The sequence below is a fragment of the Halichoeres trimaculatus genome, unplaced genomic scaffold (assembly GCF_033239565.1).
Source record: "Halichoeres trimaculatus isolate MK-OKI-2021-1 unplaced genomic scaffold, fHalTri1.1 fHalTri1_scaffold_21, whole genome shotgun sequence".
In the NCBI taxonomy this organism is placed as follows: domain Eukaryota; kingdom Metazoa; phylum Chordata; class Actinopteri; order Labriformes; family Labridae; genus Halichoeres; species Halichoeres trimaculatus.
Window position 1 is genome coordinate 4,011,009 of NW_027437199.1, and position 18,109 is coordinate 4,029,117.

The window sequence follows — 18,109 nt, forward strand, 5'->3', positions numbered from 1 at the left end:
CGCAGACAGAAAGATACGACCATGAGGGGCTTTGTTTTAAACTTTGACTCTGACCTTTGACCCCTGCTCAGATTCCTACCCGGCGTGGTGAAGCTGCTGTCCATGTTGGACCCGTCCCAGGACTCCACGGCGCTGTCAACAGACGGCAGCGTGCTGAACACTCTCTGACTGGGTGGAGGTGCGACCATGACGACAGGCTCCTCCTCCCCGTCCTGGTTCTCCAGGCCAAGCCCCGCCCCCGGCATCAGACCTGGACCAATCACACAGGACTTTGGGCTAGACACTGAAGAAATGATAAGAAGCACTTTAAACTGACTCCAAAGGGATCGTTAATCTTCTGTGTCTGTGTGTGTGTGTGTGTCTGTGTGTGTGTGTGTGTGTTCGTACAGTCTCCCTGCTTCTTGATCTTCAGTGTGACCGTCTCTCCAGCTTGCTGCAGCAGACTGATGGCTTCACTCAGAGGTTTCCCCTTCAGGCTGCTGCTGTTGATCGCCAGGATACGATCCCCGACGTGGATCGCTCCGGTCCTACGATTAAAAAAAACAACAACACAGAAAAAAATAAACAAACAGGAAGACGTGAGATCTGATTTTCACACACTTACACACTTCTCCACAGTTTCCTTTGCGCATCACTGATAGAATTTTAATTCTCACATTTATTTTAATTCATGTCTTCAGGTTTATAAAAAAATAACTTCGAAAGAACTTGTTTTATTTATTCAGGGTTTAAAATATCAAAACTTAAAATCCCTGTGAGCAGAAACAGCTTGGCTGTACATCTAGATTTTAATTCCTTTGACTGATTAATTTAAAAACACAATATAACATAATTTACACAGCTTCTAAGAAAAATAAAGTATATTGATAAACCAATACAGAGCTGTTGTAAGCCATTTATAATCAAAACTCAAACACAAGGAAACAAGCAAGAATAAAAAAATGGGAAAATTGAAAATTAAAAATATTTTTAAAAATATTTTATAAATGTTTAATTAAAATAAATGGAGAAAAAAAATCAGGGAAAATTTTAATAAAATTTAAAATATAATATTTAAAAAAAGAGATAAAATGCAGGTGTTGTCTCAGTCCAACCAGCAGATGGCGACACTCAACACTTCATCTTTTAACCTCGGCTGTGCACAGTTCACAGGCTCAGAGATTTAATTCTCATTATTATTTACTGTTATAAACAAAAACATGAGTAAAAATTCATAAAAATATTTGGGAATAATTACTTGAAATTTAGCAGAATAAAAATATTGTCTAATGTAAATAATTTAAAGAAAAGTGTTAAAATGATGTAAATTTATTTTTAAAAATTTAATAAAACATGGTTTGTTCCATATTTTATGTAAGAAGAATGAATTTTTGTGAATGATTTGTAAAACACTCTTGAAAAGCGTTGAGCAGAGCAGCTTTAAGCTAAAATGTTTTCTTAACTCAGCGTCTAAAGGTCAGCGTACCTGTTAGCTGCTTGTAATCGTCTGCCTCGCTGCTCATTGCTCCCAGAACTTATTGAATAATTTAATAAGGTGTGTTTATATCTGTGCGTGTGTGTGCGCGTGTGTGTGTGTACCTTTCAGCCAGCCCTCCCTTGCTCAGAGAGGAGATGATGATGGGGTCGAACGGCTCCTCCGTGCCTGAGATGGTGATTCCCAGCGGGCCTCCGTAGCGCTGCAGCTCCACCGTGTAGATGATGCTGCCGGACACTTCCTGTTCGTCTGAGAACGATCGATAAAGGTTCATTCAAACACGGCGTGAATGCAAAGTAGATTCAGACACACCCTCCCTCTGAAACGTCAAACGTCGTACCTGAGTTGTCCTCGTCCTTCCTGATCTTCAGCTTGACGAGCTCCTCGCACTGCTGCAGGATCTGAACCGCCTCCTCCATCGAGCAGTTCTCCACCCGGATGTTGTCGATGGCGAGCAGCTTGTCTCCAAGCTCCAGCGTCCCCGTCCTGAAAACAAAAACACACACATGATCTCACACTTTCATCTGCCGCACATGCTTCAGTGTTTTCCTCACTGTAAAACCAAACACTGGGTGAAACAGATGCTGCTGTGGAGATCACATTTTCTGCTTCACACTCCAAATCACATGACCTACAAAACACACACACACGGTTTCAAAGACACACCAGACTGTACGGTTAGCCTAATTAACCAACCAGCTGAGCGAGCTGCAACACAGCTGATACTCCACTCGTTAAAGTAACGATGGAAAACCAACGATAAGAAGCTTTAAAACAGTGACGAGGACATCTAAAATCGCGTCGTTGAACGTTTGCGTTACCTGTGGGCGACGCTTCCCTTCTTGATGTCAGAGATGATCAGAGGATCTCCTGGTTTCCTATTGGACGGAGCTGCAGACGCACAAAAACAGACACAAACACACGAGTTTGAATGATTTCAGAAACAGAAAGAAACAAAAAACTGTGAATATCTTAATCTTCAAGTACAAGAGTTTCTGATTAAATGTTAAAAAGACTCATTAAGCAACTGCAGGTTATGCAATATTAAAATGATAAATGTGTACGACAGCAGAAGGAGGGCCAGGGTTTAATTTTTCACGTTCCACACGAGCACACAGAGAAAAAATTTAAAGTCAAATCATGAGGACAGCTGAGCTGCAAGACTCAATACTACAAGGTCACAAAAAGTAAAAAGAATTAATTAAAATCTAATCGATGAAACACCCGTCAGATTGAGCCGCTGACCTATTTTGTTTCCAGCCTCAGACCGACCGACTCCCTGATGTGACCCTGGTGAGCTTCATAAACCAAACCTGTGTGTGGAGCAGGTCTCTGGTTTAATTCTCCCCTTTGTGTGAAAACTGTGGAGTTCAGCCCGGACCAAAGTGACGGTTTTAACAACTGTCTATTTTTAGCCACGGCGCTAACATCGCTAAAAATATACTTAAACCCCGTCATGAATCATTACACTTCCAAGACTGGAGAAGCTGAGCGTGCAGAGACACAGAGCTGTACGTTGAGTCTATGACAAGAAAACAGGAAGACTTTGCTTTCACTACAAACATTCTCAGATATGCTCAAGGGCATATTATTAAAAAAAAGGCTTTAGTGTAAAAAAGCTGCAGGTCACAGGGTGAAATATGTAAAATTATACCACACCCAGAATAAATTCATAATTCACAGGTAGAAAGATGTGACTCCTGGGAAATAAACTTAGCACAACTCCTGAGGAATCAGTTTTGACCATAGACTGAAATAACCACAAAAACTGCTCCCCCTGGTGGCTGGCTGCAGTATAGGTCAAAAAATCCATCTCCCCAGTCATTCCAGATGGGCTGCAGTCAAACTTTAAAAAATTATTACACCTGGTAGAAATGTTTCTCCCGTCTGATTGTTGTGGTGATTTGAAGATATCATTTGGCTGTCTTGTATTCCAGTCCTCTTTTTTTCTGAAAAGTTTTGTTTTCATTAGTTATAAGAGGTTAAAATGAGGTTTTACGTCATGTTCAATGCCGTTCTTGTGTATTTTTTTCAGGGTTGCAAAATATGTCAGGACGTAGAGTCAAGAAGTGATTAGACTCTAGAAAGCAAAAAGAAATCTGGGGTTTCTTAATTACAGATATCTGCAACGTCATTTTGTATATCAAGAATGGGAATTACAGATATCCTTTATTCCACTTCAAAGCCAAGTCAAACTCAGCTTTTAGATGTTAAGACGGCTTTTATATCCAATACACTGCTCTGTTGCTCATCCAACAAATGCATGTTCCTTAAAATGTGGCTCCATTAAGGGAAATAAACTGACGGTATAAGACTTATTTCCAAGAAGTAAGAATAGGCAATGATTCTCAAACATTCAAACAGTTATTTACATCGCAAAAAATCAAATAGTTCATAATTCGTAATTTTTGAAATTAATTTAAAAAAAAAAACAAGATAGAAAAATAAAATCAAGCAAATGGAAAATATATATTCAAAAGTTAAATATTACATTTATAAAACACTGTAGATTTAGAGCTAACTTCTCAAACTGGAGCAATTTCAGATTGGAGAAAGAAAAAAGAAAAATTGCACTTGTTGAAAATATTTTGTCAAGGATGACAAAATAATTTATTCACAGCGAGATAAAAAGCACTCCCAGCAATTTGTTTTTCTACGAGTGGCTCAAAATATTCTTATTTCTGAAAAATAAATCCAAACAGATTTTACTTGAAAATATTCACTGCAGCATGAGAAGATGATGAAGTGGATTATTTGGGGTTTTTATTTTTGTTTTCACACGTAAACGCTGACATGCAGACGTTGTGGAGGTTTCCTGTTTGTACTCACAGCTGATGGTGATTCCCAGCTCCACCCCCGGCTTCTTCGGCAGCTTCACGTGAAACGTCCCTGAACTCGGAATGACAGATTCTGAAAACACAGACGCACAGAAACATGAAGCATCTGCTCCTTCGATTTCATTCATTTATAGTTTTAAAAACTGCTCTCGAGGAAAACTTCAACATCTAAATATCGTGATGTTATCTCTGCGCCCTCGGCGTCTGCTCCTCTCCCCATCTGTGCGGAGGCTTTCAGCAGCGAGGGGCATGTTTTTCCACCTCCTGCCTCAAAGCAGAAGCTCATTTTCTGAATTCTCCTTTAATCTTCTGCTTTTTGTGGCCATTTTTGATCAACTCTGACATCAAAAGCTTTGATTTACGCTGCCATTTCTTCATCAAAGAGGAGATTTATCCCCACCACCGAGCAGATCAGAGATGTGAGGATGAACTCACGTCGGTGTTCAGATACTTTCCCTCGTTAAGATTTCATCCCGCAGCATCGTCGCTCTCTAAATCACAAACTCATTCACCGTGAGTCATTAATGACAGCGTGTTTTATTCAGCTGATTCGTGGGAGGTTATTTATACCAGACAGCGCGCGTTAAAGTGACAGAGACTCTGACAAGTTACAGAAAGACAGATTTTAACACCGGCTGGACGTCAATCAGCCAAAACACAGACGGCAGATTGATGGTGTGTGTGCGCTGTTAGTCGACAGAATGAAAGACGCGTCACACGAGTCAAATACAGAGAAAATGAGAAAATGAGAAACAATTGGAAAAGTAAAAAGAGGAAAAATATTCAAGGATTCAAAGATTCAAGGTCGATCGTCATCCTTAAATTAAAAACAGAGGAAAACTAAAACTGTCCTCAGATAAAAACTTCAGACTCAGAAGAGAAAAAACTACAAATCCAGTTTGAAATAAGCAAAAAACTTCCTTTAAAAATCTTTAAATATGAAAAACGGACATGGTTATGGGAGATCCTTTCTGATACACACCTTAACATTTCTTTTTTTCTAAATCAAAACACACAAAAACAACTAAATCCAGAGGATTTACCCGATAAAGTCTTTGATCCTCTTTGTCTCTGAACACGGTTTGATCAAACCTTACAGCTTTAATCTGATCAGATTACTTTTTAACAACTGTGCACGAATATTTCCCCTGAAAGAAAACCTAAAAATGAAACTGTGTGTGTGTGGGTTTTTGTTTGTTTGCGTGAGTGTGTGTGAGTGTTTCTGTTTTGTTTACCGGCCACGTCGAACTCGATCTCCAGTGTGAGCTGAGCGGTGATGGAGGAGTCTCTGAGCAGCTGATTGGTTTCTTCCAGAGTCGAGTCTTCAGTGGGGACCCCGTTTATTGACAGAATCCTGTCTCCGATCTGCAGGATGCCACACCTGCACACACACACACACAAAATAACACACAGGTAAAGCTCCCTTTATTTCCTTTGAGGATCCTGTTTTGTTTTACAGATTCAAGTGTTCCTGGTTTTTCTGCTTTTCTTTTTAAAGGCGCTTCAAGCTTCAGTTTGTTCCTATGAACTTTAAATAAGTGAACTCGTATCATTGTTAAAATACTGATCAATAAGAATTTAAGCAGAAGTCTCTGTGTGTTTTATGCTAGTGATGAAGAAATGTTGGTCAAAGATGAAGGTGAAGAGAGAGTTGAGCCAGAAGGCAACGCTCTCAATTTACCCGTCAATCTACGTGCCAACCCTCACCTATAGACACGAGCTGAGAGTAGTGACCACGAAAACAAGATCGAAAATGATGATAATTTTAATAAATTTGGAAATATTTTTAAGAGAAGGATTAAAAAAATGTAATACAATAAATTTGATAAATTTGCAAAATGTAAGACAGTCTAATAAGTTGCAACATTTTTTTGGGAAAAAATTGAAGTTCCCAAAATTTGCCTTTAAAAAAAAAAAAAAAAAAAGATTTTCTTTTTTGAAAAATGTGCAAAATTTTTCACAAGTTAAAGAAAAAAGTAAATTTTAAAAATTCACCAAAATTTTATAATTTAGCCAAAAATTATACATTGTTAAAAATCACTACATTTTTTAAAAATTGTGAGAATTTATATGTCTGCAAATTTTTTGAAAAAAATAAATTGAAATTATTTTGAAAAATTGCAGAAATTCAAAAACATGAAATTTGCAAAAATTAAAATATTTGCCAAATCCTTAAAAAACATGTTATTTTTTTCATATTTGAAAAAATTTGGAGAAATTTAATTTAAAAAACTGCAAAAAGTTTTTAAAAATTCTGATATTATTATTATTTTTTTAATCTCTTTTATCTTTGTCTCTTTTATCCGTTATATGTTATTCCCTATTTCCTTTTTTACTCTTCTTTTATTGTTTTATCCTTATTTTCTTTCCATTTTTATGCACATTCCATGCTTGTCTCATTTTTGTTTTATTACTGTTTCTATTTTCATGACTGGTTTTTGATATAAAGTGTATGAGAGATTTTTTGGACCCCTGTAAAGCACTTTGGTCAACCGAGGTTGTTTTTAAACGTGCTCTTCAAATAAACTTTGACTTGGCTTTGCCTCAAAATGAAAGTTATATTGCAGGAGGTGATGCATATTTATCTAAAATATGTTAACATGTGATTTCATTTAGTGTCAATGTTTTTTATCATCAATACCCTCTGTAAAAGAAAAAATCTTTATTTCAATGATATTTTTTTAAAGCTACAAGGAGCCACTGCAAAGGAGTGAAGGAGCCGCAGGCTGTAGAGATATAGAGAGGTTATATCTCTCGGCTAGCCTGGGAACGCCTCAGTATCCCCCAAGAGGAGCTGGCAAAAGTGGCCTGGGACAAAAGCCACGGCTCTTCGCTGACCCATGACCTATGACCCGGATAAGCAAGAGAGATTGATGGATGTTGGTGATGCTCTACCTCTCAGCGGGGCTGTCGGGGTCGATGTAAGCAATGAGCGGCGGTGAGGAGAGCGTCTCCGTGGCAAAAACTCCTCCCTGCAGCTGCAGACCGAACCCCATGATGCCGTCACCGAGCAGCGTGACCTCCGTGGTTTCTGTGTGGACGACCTGACCGGCGAGACCCACGGTGCTGGATGCAAGAGACACTGGAGACAGAGATAGAGAGAGGTAGACAGAGGAGGTAAAGTTTGGTTGATGAAATTAGTGAAATAACAATAAAAATTTAAAGGAACAGTTGCTGATTTCTGTTTTCCTTATCTTCCTATTATGACATCATGATTAGTGAAAAGAGAAACGTGGAGCTTCGTCAGGTCCGTCAGACTCACAGGAGCTCTTGAAATCCTTCTTCTTCCCCTTCCTCCTCATCAGCGTGCCCCGTGGACTCGTGGGATACATGTTCCTGGGCAGGGTGCTCATATTGAGCGACGAGAGGCTGTAGGCCGACATGGAGCCGGGGGAGAAGGAGTGACTGAGAGCTGCAGGGAGAAACAGAAAGTGAGAGGAGGTCGCTCCATCTTTAACCCAAAGATCCCAAAGAGACGGGAGGGGGGGACGTACGGGGGTTGTTCGTATGCCGGTTGTGCGATCTGGCACCTGATTGGTCGGGGTGGTACGTATTGTAGTGGTAAGGGGGGAGGATGGGGGCGGAGCCTCCGGTTTCCCAAGGGAGGGGGCGGGGACTACGCTGCACCTTGACTGCACGCGCACACACACACGCACACACACACACACAATCACATGCAGATCGAGGAGGGTGTTAAGGTTAAAACAGGAGGAAAGGTCAAAGGTTAAAGGTCAGGCAGCTTCTTAAAAGATTACATCACACAGGTGTAATCTTTTATATCTACAGAATATTAACGTATAATCTGTGATGTGTTGCATTCAGGGTCAGTAGGTTATAAGGACGCCATGCAACGTCACAGTCAGGGCTCGTGAGACCCAGTATTGATGTGTTTGAGTCATGTTGAGGTGCATTCAGGGTCAGTTAAAGCTGGTTAATGTGTGTTTGGTCTCGTTTGTTAATGACTGTAAATGATCGATGGAAACACGTGATGCATTCAGGGCCAGTTGGAGCTCTAGTTTGTCACGTGTGTTGTGTATTAATCTCATTCTGTGATGTGTTTAGGGTCAGTTGCATCTGTTTTCTGTTTAATAAATCCACTTTGTACTGTTTGTCTTGCCTAGTGGTGCGTTCAGGGCCTGTCTGGAAGTAAACGTGCGAGTGTTTGTACCATGTTGAGGTGCATTCAAAGCCGGTCGGGCCTGATGCTGTGGAAGTATCTCCATGCGGACGGTCTGACAGGAGTTAGAGAGCAGCTGAGTGGCTTCAGCTAAAGAGCAAAACTCCATCGACTTCCCGTCGACAGAGAGGATGTGATCGCCTGCATGGAGGGCGCCACACCTGCACAAAATACACACAAACGTACACACCATCAGTTTCACACCGGGTCTGTAAATCAAACTCTGAGGATGAGAAGTTTGTTCTGATTAAAGGTCAGGGTCCAGGTACCTGTCTGCTATGCTGGCTGGTTTCACCTTGTCGATGATGATGACCTGCTTGCTGCAGAACATGGAGGTGGACAGCGCCACGCCAAGACTGGAACCGGTCGCCTTGGCAACTTCCACAAGTAGAGGCCCAGACGCTGACGCAACTGTGTCTGAAAACCACGACACCCACGTTTTTATTCTGTGTTTTTAATCAACATTTACACACAATCAAAGACTTTTATCTATGTTACAATCCAAGATTTGAAACTGGAGTTCCACAGGGTTCAGGTCTCGATCCTCTTGACCTTTGCATGCCGTCATTTAGACAGCTTTTGAGTTCAGTTGAGTAAGTTAGTTGAGCTTCTACTGACCCATGACTGAGACGTCGTACTCGATCAGCAGCGTGGCTTCCTGCCCGCACTGCTTCAGGATGCTCATGGCCTCAGAGAGCGTGCTGCCGTGAAGACGAATCCCATCGATGCTGAGGAGCCGGTCGCCTGGCTTCACGGTTCCTTCCCTGTGGTTCAAAAGAGAGCTTGTTTTAGTCTCTTAGGTAACATGGAGGCGACAAAAAACCTTCATTCAGACAAATATGAACTGTTTTCACAACGGCCTGCTACACTAGCAGCTGTTTGTCAATGCAGGTGGCAGGTTTTAGTGAATTACTGCCATCTACTGGAATGAGTCGGCATTACAACTACAATACAACAACACTAATATGTAGTAGGCACTACATACTTCATACTGCTTTTGCTTGTAGTACGTAGCATGACTTTTCTTTTGGGTCTGTTTTGTAGTTAACCACTCTAGTTTTCAGTTTTGGGAGGCGGAGCTAAAGATGATGTTGTTTTTTTGCCTTTAATATAAATATACAAAACAAACAATGGGCAGATCTCGGATTTAGTTATTTTGTAAGGCAAGGCAAGTTTATTTATACAGCACATTTCAGCATGACAATTCAAAGTGCTTTACAGGCAGAACAAATTATAGAAAATAATTAAAATTCAATTAAAAAGAAGATTAATTAAAAAGATACAATAAAACAATTTTAAAAAATTAAAATAGATATTTAAAACAGATTTTAAGATAAATTTTGCAGTGCAGAATTAAAGATAAGATATTAAAATGAATTGTTAAAATGCTCTAATAAAAGGCAGATGTAAAAAGGTGGGTCTTCAACCTGGATTTAAATGAGCTCAGAGTTTCAGCAGACCTGATATTTTCTGGCAGCTTGTTCCAGATATTTGGAGCATAGAAGCTGAATGCTGCCTCTCCATGTTTGGTTCTGACTCTGGGACTCTTGTAAGTCACATAAAAGCAGAATCATCATTCTTGATTTCTAATCTTGCACCAAAAGTTATATCATTGACTGAAAATAAATCTGGATTTTTATTTTTTCAGTTGATGAAAAAACTCCTTCCATATAATCCATGTATGATTAAAAAAAGGTAATTAGTTGTCTATATGAGCTTTTATGAGTTTGTAGAAGTAAACACCTCTTTTGGAACCAGAAATGACAAGTTTTACAGGTGTTTCTTTCTCATCACTTTACTTTTATCTCACAAACCGTCTAACGTTAGCGTTGTTGTATTGTAGTTTTAACGCCGACTCATTCCACTAGAGGGCGGTAATTCACTGAAACCTGCCTGCCACATTGACAAACAGTGTCAGCGCAGTGCATTGTGGGAAACAGTATGCCAGGTAGACTGGTCTGTTTCAGACTGAGAAATTTTCCTGGATCAGCCGAACATCTGGGGATTTTTGGCATACTGCAGATTTTGCAAGTTTTCGCATACCGACTACTACATACTAAATTTCGGCACTGCTAGTGTAGTAGGCGGTTTGGAAAACAGCCATGGACTAACTAGAAAAAGGGAAGCAGAAAGTTTCAGCTCTTTAAAAGTAAAGCTAACACATTTGGAGCTCCCCCTACTGGCTGGAATACAGATCACCAGTTAAAATCCTTTATGTAAACAAATGGGAAAAACTTCAATCAAATAAACTTTCAATTCTAATTCAAATTAGTTGTTTAGTGTTTAAAAGAAGGAAAGAAGGGTCAAATTCAACCCACTTGAGGCAGATTTGACGTTCTACCAACGATGTAAACACCTGAGAGCAGAGATCACACACCTGTCAGCTGGACCGCCGGGCCTGATGGTTGTGATGACGATGGGTCGAGACTTATTCCTGTCTTCATTGGTGCCACCTAAAAAAACAAAAGTGTTTGAGGTATTTCTATTTCACACACACATATTTAAACATATACACACACTGTAAGCTCGTCTTACCTCTGATGACAAACCCGAAACTGTTCCCTTCTTTGTGAAGCGTGACCTCCACGTTCTTGAACATGACCCCTGACCCCTGCACTGCTGCAACACGGCCAAACACAAACACATCAGCACCACCGCTGACAGAATCTGCAGTTTACGAACACTCTGAGAATCCGATCACTTACAGACAGGAGGAAGTTCGTACTCCACCTCCAGCACCACGCGCTCCCCGACGTTCTTCAGCAAACTGATGATCTCGTCGTGTCGGAACTTGGCGAGGTTGATGCCGTTAACGGCTCGAATGTAGTCGCCCACGTTGAGCTGGTCACTCCTGCACGGAGAGGAAAACATCGTGAATCAAGTTCGCCTGAGACCAGATTTAAAGAAAAAGACGAATTTACCAAACCGAGGCCAACAAGCGCTTCCATTGAATCATGTGGTTACACACACACACACACACACACACACACCCTGTGCTGCTGCTGGTCGCCTGCAGCTCATGTCTAACCCTCCATGTAACAGACGGCTCATGCTCTTTATGTATCGCTCTCAACAACATTAGAAACTTTATGGTAATGGATAAATCAGCCTTGGGCTTGACTCTGTTTTCTAACAGAGGAAAAATGTGTTGCTTATGTTGGATTAACCTCTGAGCAAAGCGCCGGCTCCGACAACTGAGAGTGAAAGTGAAACGACACATGATTGGAGGGTTTCTTCAAATGCACTTGAGAGGTTTAAAGAGGTGTGGGTAGTCACTTAAAAAATCAAAGAGATTACTTGTAATTTTTCCTTGAATCAAATCAAAACAAACTTTTTTTTAAAGAGCACTTTTCATAAATTTAAAACGTAACACAAAGTGCTTTACATGTTTAAAAGCTGCCCCCACACTCACAATCAAATGAAAAGAACTACACTTCCCAGAAGCCAACAGCAATCTAAAAAAGAAGCTGAACACCATCACTCCACCTTTCATTTCATACACTGCAAAAAACTGAAATCTTATCAAGTGTTTTTGTCTTATTTTCAGCACAAAATGTTTTTTTAGACTTAAAATGAGCCACATTCACCGGACCAGTCCAGAAAAAAGTCTTGTTTCAAGTTTTTTAAAGACTAAAAGAGTTCTGAATCACTTGTAACAAGTAGAAAAAAATCTGTCAAGGAAGTGGCTAGTTTCAAGCAAATTTTAGAGCAAATTTATCTTGTTACATTTGCAGATTTTTTACTCGTTACAGCAATTCAGACCTTATTTTGTCTTTAAATAACTTGAAACAAGGCATTTTTCTGGACTGACCAGATGAATGTGGCTCGTATCACGTATGAAAAGACAATTTTAACGTAAAACAAGACAAAAACACTTGATAAGATATCAGTTTTTTGCAGCTCTTTTAAACTTTCTTGATGTCTGATTGTGAGATATTTGTGTCGATTCAATCTCATGATTATCAACAAGCAGCAACCTACGGTCTGAGAATATGAGACAATGCTGAAGTGCTAAAATCTGCTGTTTCTCGAGTGTTCGCTTGAGGCTGGATCCAGAAGTACAGGAAGTCAGAAACACACCAAGTAAAAAAAAGCTGTTTTCAAAGCAGAAATCAACCTATTTACAGCCTGGTTCAAAAAACGTCTCCTGTCTGAGTCGCTCATTTTACTATTGGCATACACTGTACGGGGGGTGGATTTTTTTCTAGCAGAGTTCAGAGGATAGTAAGATCACAAGCTCGCCCAATCAGAGGCACAGCTCAGGGTCAGGTGACCCGACAGGCGCCCTATAGCTGTACAAGAAGCCCTTGCCACTTCCAGTATGGCTGCGATAGCCGATCTGCTTCATTTTCCGTTTCAGAAACAGACGGGTGACGTCGTGGAGACTATGCCCATGTTTTATACAGTATAAGAGTTTTAAACCAATGTCGTGTTACGTAACATCTGGTTTTGACCTGGTTTGTTTTATTTTGAAGGTCACTGGGCGTTGTTTGTTGGGCGTTGGGTTGTTTCTGTGCACGACTTCCTGTCGCCGTAGATCTGCTCTTTGCAAATTGATGCACTTGCTCAGGCGTACGGCAAAAATAGAAGTCTTGTTTTTCTTGTTTTTGAAATCTTTTCAAGTGTTTTTGTTTTATTTTAAGTTAAAATAGTCTTATTGTACTCAATATGAGCCTCATTAAACTGGTCAGCCCAGAAAAATGTATTATTTTAAGTTGTTTTAAGTAAAAAATGAGGTCTGAATTGCTTTAACTAGTGAAAAAATCTGCCAATGGAAGAAGAAAATTTGCTCTACAATTTGCTTGAAACTAGAATTATGTCTTAATACAAGTAACTTTTCTCTTGTTCCACTTTTGTCACTTGTTACAGCAATTTAGACCTCATTTGGTCTTAAAATATCTTTAAATAAGACATTTTTTTAGACTGACCAGTTGAATGCGGCTTATTTTTAGTCCAAAAAGACATTTTCTACTGGAAATAAGACAAAAATACTTGATAAGATTTCAGTTTTTGAAGTGTGTATTTGGTGTATTTTGTCCATCAGTAATAAAAGACTCCATAAAATGTAACAATATTTATAAAACTACAAGATAAAACAAGTCACTTCTATGAAAGAATGAATAAAAAATGCGTTAAAATGCAAAATTTTCAAATAAAACTGTTAGATTAAATCTGCGCATGTATCATATCTAACTCACATATCTACAACTTTATCTTCCAAATAGTGTTTTTGTTTAAAATGCTGATCCCTACTCCAAACCAAAGGCCTCTTGAGGGATTAATGAGCTTTTTTAGAGTTGATTTCAGTCACATTTAAGAAGTAAATTAAATTCATAAGGAAACAGAGGAAAGACATCCAGATGTTAAAGTCAGAGAGCTGCTGTTTACCTGGCTGCGATGCCTCCCTGTCGCAGATTTGACACCCGGGGCTTCCCATCTTTGTCGATTCCTCCCGACACCGTCAGCCCGAGCGTCGTCCCCTCCTTCTTCATCAACTCCACCACCGTGCATCCCCGAAACTCATCTACATCACACCAGAGACAGACCAGTCTTACAACACTTCCTCTTCTCTCTGCCTCTCTCTACACTTCACGGTTTCCTCCCTGAATAAAAAACTGAGAGAGCAGCGAAGTGAAGTCATGGTCCATTCTGTCGTCCATTTATATTTTATAAAACGCTGAAATATTCAAGAGAGGAGAGACGGATAGACGGAGAGACTGTTCCAGAGCAGACCTGGTAGAGTCTAATGTGAAGTGTCCTCAGGTGATAAAACACAAAGCAGGATTTCATGAAAATGTTGTGCTTTAATATTAATCACCCGGCCTTCATCCTCTTATTCTGACAGGATTGAGATCTTTGGCGCTGACAATCATCTTCTTCATCTTCTTCTCCCTTATCTTTGTCCTCCAAAGAGGCTTTACAGAAAGCCTCAGTGTCCTTTTCAACTTTTCTTAAAAAGCCGCGCTGACTCAGTCGCAGAAAGAAAACCCCAAATCTAATATTCTGATGAAATACTGGATGAACCAGTTTCTTTCAGCGGCGAGGGAGCAACTTTTCAAAGTGTTGCTTCACATAGTGCCAGTTAGCTCCACGCTGAAAGGAGATGAATTACAACAAAACTTCTCTCAAGGTTAAGTCTGACCTATTTCTGTTCCTACTGGAAACACGGAGCTGCTTCTGTTCAGCCTGAAACGACGTCTGTCTGGTTCTGAGGGTCCTGGATCTACGTACTAGATCTTCTCTGGGCTGGACAGTAGCTCTACCACATTCTCCACCAGGTCTTCAAACTGGTTTTCAAAGAAATGTGAGTGACTAGGCGTAGCACTTACAGGAACTGATTTTGGACATCTGTCAGCTTCTGTAATAGTTCCTGGTACTCTGCTGGTTCCTGACGTTTCTCGAAATGGTTTTGACTTAGTTTAAAAGCTCTATGATGGGCCTGTAACAGCTTTGGTCTGTAGCTCTGAGGCTTAACAAGTTCCTCCTTGTGGTCCCAAGTTCACACGGTACTTTTTTAGAGATTTTGGTACCACTCATGGTGCTGTGACCAGGTCCTACGATTAACCAGTTCCTCGAACTGGTTTTTACTGAAGGTTTTCAACTCCCTTCATCCTTTGACTGGATCAAAGTGGTTCAAGTAGACCTATGTGGCTCTAAAGCTCACTTTAGCCCCATTTCCGCCAAGCAGTTTAGTTCAGTTTGTCTCGATATGGTTCACATTTTGTGGCGTTTTTTTTGGCTAAAACCAGGACGGATCCCCAAATTACGCCACCTACCAAGAAGGCACAGTTGGACGCGGTGCTTTTGTCTGATTCTGGACCACTAACAGTTCCAGGTTTTTGAGTTTGACCAGTTTCTCCCAGTTTAGAGGCTTTCCTATAAGTCCGACAAAACCAGCGTAAACCATCTTCTGTGATGAGTTCAGGAGCTCAGAAATTGGACTTGTGGAACTGGTCGACGACTTCTTCTCAGGTTTCTGAACCTCCACCTTCAGCTTTGTCTCCACAGATCAACAAGCTCATTCGAAGGTTCCAGGGACCTCTTAAGCCGCATTTCCACCAAGCAGACCGGTTCGGTTCGTCTCGGTACAGAGCGTATTTTGTGGCGTTTCCACTGACTTATACTGGGACTGATCCGCAAATAACCGAGACGAGCCGTCCCACTTTTTGGGACCCTTTCATATGGGTGCCACACTGAACCGATCTGCTCTGGGAGGGTGGAGCTACAACACTGCAGACCATTGATTGGTCAAAAGAATCGTCACTTCCTGTGTGACAGCTGCTGTATTTCTCCTGGTGGCACACAGACTTCTCTGAAACAAAGCTTGATTGTTCTTTGTATCAAAGAGCTACATGCCAATCACAGAGAGGGTGAAATGCTGCATGTCTTCATCTGTGCTCTTTGTTTACTGTGTCGCGATTTCCTTCTTCGTTGGATTTATTAGCGGGGTAAACTGTGTCACGCTGCTACGGCGTCACGATATTGTCTAACAGCTGCGGCTTTCAGCATCCGGCTTACACGCCGCCTACCACTAGAGGGCACAGTTTGCTGTGGAAACGCAAACGGGATCAGGCTTAACTGTACCAAACCATACCAAACCGTACTGAACCGAACCGGACTGCTTGGTGGGAACGCGGCTGAAATGTCCCCCCTGGACCACTAGGGACATATCTATTGTTCAATATATAACCTTGTAATGCTGTGTTCATGTCCAGCATGGAAAATCACCTACTCTTCCACTCCTTCACAGTCCAAAGGATGCATTTAGGTACCTAAACATGGCACCTTTTGGGTTTATTTGAATTGATACCCAGTACTTTTGACAGAATTCGGTCGGTACCTATAAAACTAACTAGTACCTAGTTCGGTACCCATCCCTACGGACCACAAAACTGACTTCAACAGTATCCTTTATTTGTTCCTTAGCTTCACAGACACTCGTACCACGTTTGCTCGCATAAAGAAGTGTCGCTAACTGTTTTTTATACTTGTAAGGCTGAACCAGTTGGTCTGAGTGTTCTGCAGATTATAAACCACTTTCAAAACTTCACCAACAGTTGGTTTTCTGATCATACTTCAAATTGTAAAATCACCAAAACTGTATTGACTCTTCAAAACCACAAGTTAAGATCAATTTCCCCCATTCTCCACATTTCCAAGCACACTGGAGTGGCAGTACTTTGACCTGTTGTCCATCACCCTTGCAGCCCTATTATACCACTGGGATCGTCTCCTCATCAAACCAGAGTCCAGTCTAAAGTTTGGGTAGAAGAACTGGGGGATCCTGATTGCAGCAGCCTGATACAAGTGTGCAAGTAGGCCACCAGCTCCAGGTGGGAGGAGAAAAACCTGCACCAGCAAGCTTCTTCCTGCAGGTCACACCGATGGAAAACATCAGGTAACGGCTTGTGTTCTATTTTCAGAGCTGTTATCTTCATCGCTGCGCTTATTAGCTCTGCAGGAGGAATCACACTGAGCCAACGAGAAGAGAGGAGAGAAGAGAAGAAAGGGAGGGATGGAGCGGATAACAAAGAAGAGACTAATCTGGAAACAGCAGAGGGGACGTGTCTTACCGGGTATGCTCTGCCTCCTGATGGCCAGCGCTCCATCCGGAGGTCGGGACCCGGCTGAGTGTTTGGTGTACGGCCCTTCATCTGAAACACAAAGAAACACAAAGACGTTAGTTTAACCTGTTGAGAGGTTCCTTTAACTGGCTCTGAATCTCTGTGTAGTGCTTCGTAACGCTTCTGAAGACTCAGCTCATCTGAGAGTCCTGGCACTAGATCAAATAGTCAATCACCTCAAACTGATGCCATCCTTTCATCAAATCGTAAACTGGTTTTGAAGATCTACCATTTCTACAGTTTTCCTGGTGGTCTACCAGTCAGCAAAACCTCTGAGACTTCAGAAATACCCCAAAAACTCTGAATATCCTTTGATTTCTTTGCTGTTCCGAACAAGTTCTGCTTCAAATCTTCATCATCAGTTTCTCTAACTATTCACCAGAAGTTTGTTAAACTGTTTCTCAAACCTGACAACTTTCTTCAGCATGGCATATAAAGTAATTGGCTCAAATGACCAGTTCTCAAGCTCTACCAGTATCTTTAAAACACTCTGAAGCTCATCAAATCGTTTCTAGATTACATATCTGTTCTCTAGTTTCTTTGCCTTGCTTACACCTGAAAGTTCCTGCTCTTGTGAGTTTAGTCTACCAAGTATTTCCAAATCTTAACAGCTTCCTTTGGTGGTTTTGACCACATCTAGAGATCTACTGACTTCTTTCTCTTGTTAAAAAGCTCAAACTTTGCCTTTAACTAGGGATTTTTGTATTTTTTTAAGTATCGGTGACCGGGAATTCTTGTCAATCCTCTCAACGGATCGATCTCGTAAGCCCGCGAAAATTGCTGCCGAATGCCAACGCGTCAGTACAACCGACAGTACAACCACGTCACGATATGTTACAGCAATAACATCGGCTTTACAGCATCTTACGGTAACTCTACGGGGACAAACGGCTCAAAGGCGACAAACCGTAGTGTCATGCACTGATGTCAAGTGAGGATGTGATGATGGTGAGATCAGTTTGACAACAGAAGTCTGCCCGGTGTTTCTGCTGAGCCT

General features: G+C 41.0%; 1 protein-coding gene across 13 annotated transcripts in view; it reads right to left on the reverse strand.

Moving 5' to 3' along the window:
* Nucleotides 1–18,109, reverse strand: part of grip1 (glutamate receptor interacting protein 1) — an 85,073-nt gene that overhangs the window by 10,672 nt on the left and 56,292 nt on the right. For 8 of the 13 annotated variants that reach the window (XM_074698017.1, XM_074698015.1, XM_074698013.1 and 5 more), the window contains exons 2-19: nt 17,062–17,142; nt 13,877–14,012; nt 11,194–11,339; nt 11,024–11,107; nt 10,866–10,941; nt 9,107–9,252; nt 8,758–8,905; nt 8,480–8,649; nt 7,806–7,943; nt 7,574–7,723; nt 7,207–7,393; nt 5,547–5,692; nt 4,304–4,384; nt 2,296–2,365; nt 1,815–1,960; nt 1,579–1,723; nt 388–527; nt 80–283 (exon numbers count right to left, since the gene is read on the reverse strand). In XM_074698017.1, coding sequence (XP_074554118.1) covers nt 80–283; nt 388–527; nt 1,579–1,723; nt 1,815–1,960; nt 2,296–2,365; nt 4,304–4,384; nt 5,547–5,692; nt 7,207–7,393; nt 7,574–7,723; nt 7,806–7,943; nt 8,480–8,649; nt 8,758–8,905; nt 9,107–9,252; nt 10,866–10,941; nt 11,024–11,107; nt 11,194–11,339; nt 13,877–14,012; nt 17,062–17,142 — 2,394 coding nt within the window. The remainder of the gene's footprint in view (nt 1–79; nt 284–387; nt 528–1,578; nt 1,724–1,814; nt 1,961–2,295; nt 2,366–4,303; nt 4,385–5,546; nt 5,693–7,206; nt 7,394–7,573; nt 7,724–7,805; nt 7,944–8,479; nt 8,650–8,757; nt 8,906–9,106; nt 9,253–10,865; nt 10,942–11,023; nt 11,108–11,193; nt 11,340–13,876; nt 14,013–17,061; nt 17,143–18,109) is intronic. The other 5 variants (XM_074698022.1, XM_074698018.1, XM_074698019.1 and 2 more) reach the window with 2 other exon arrangements.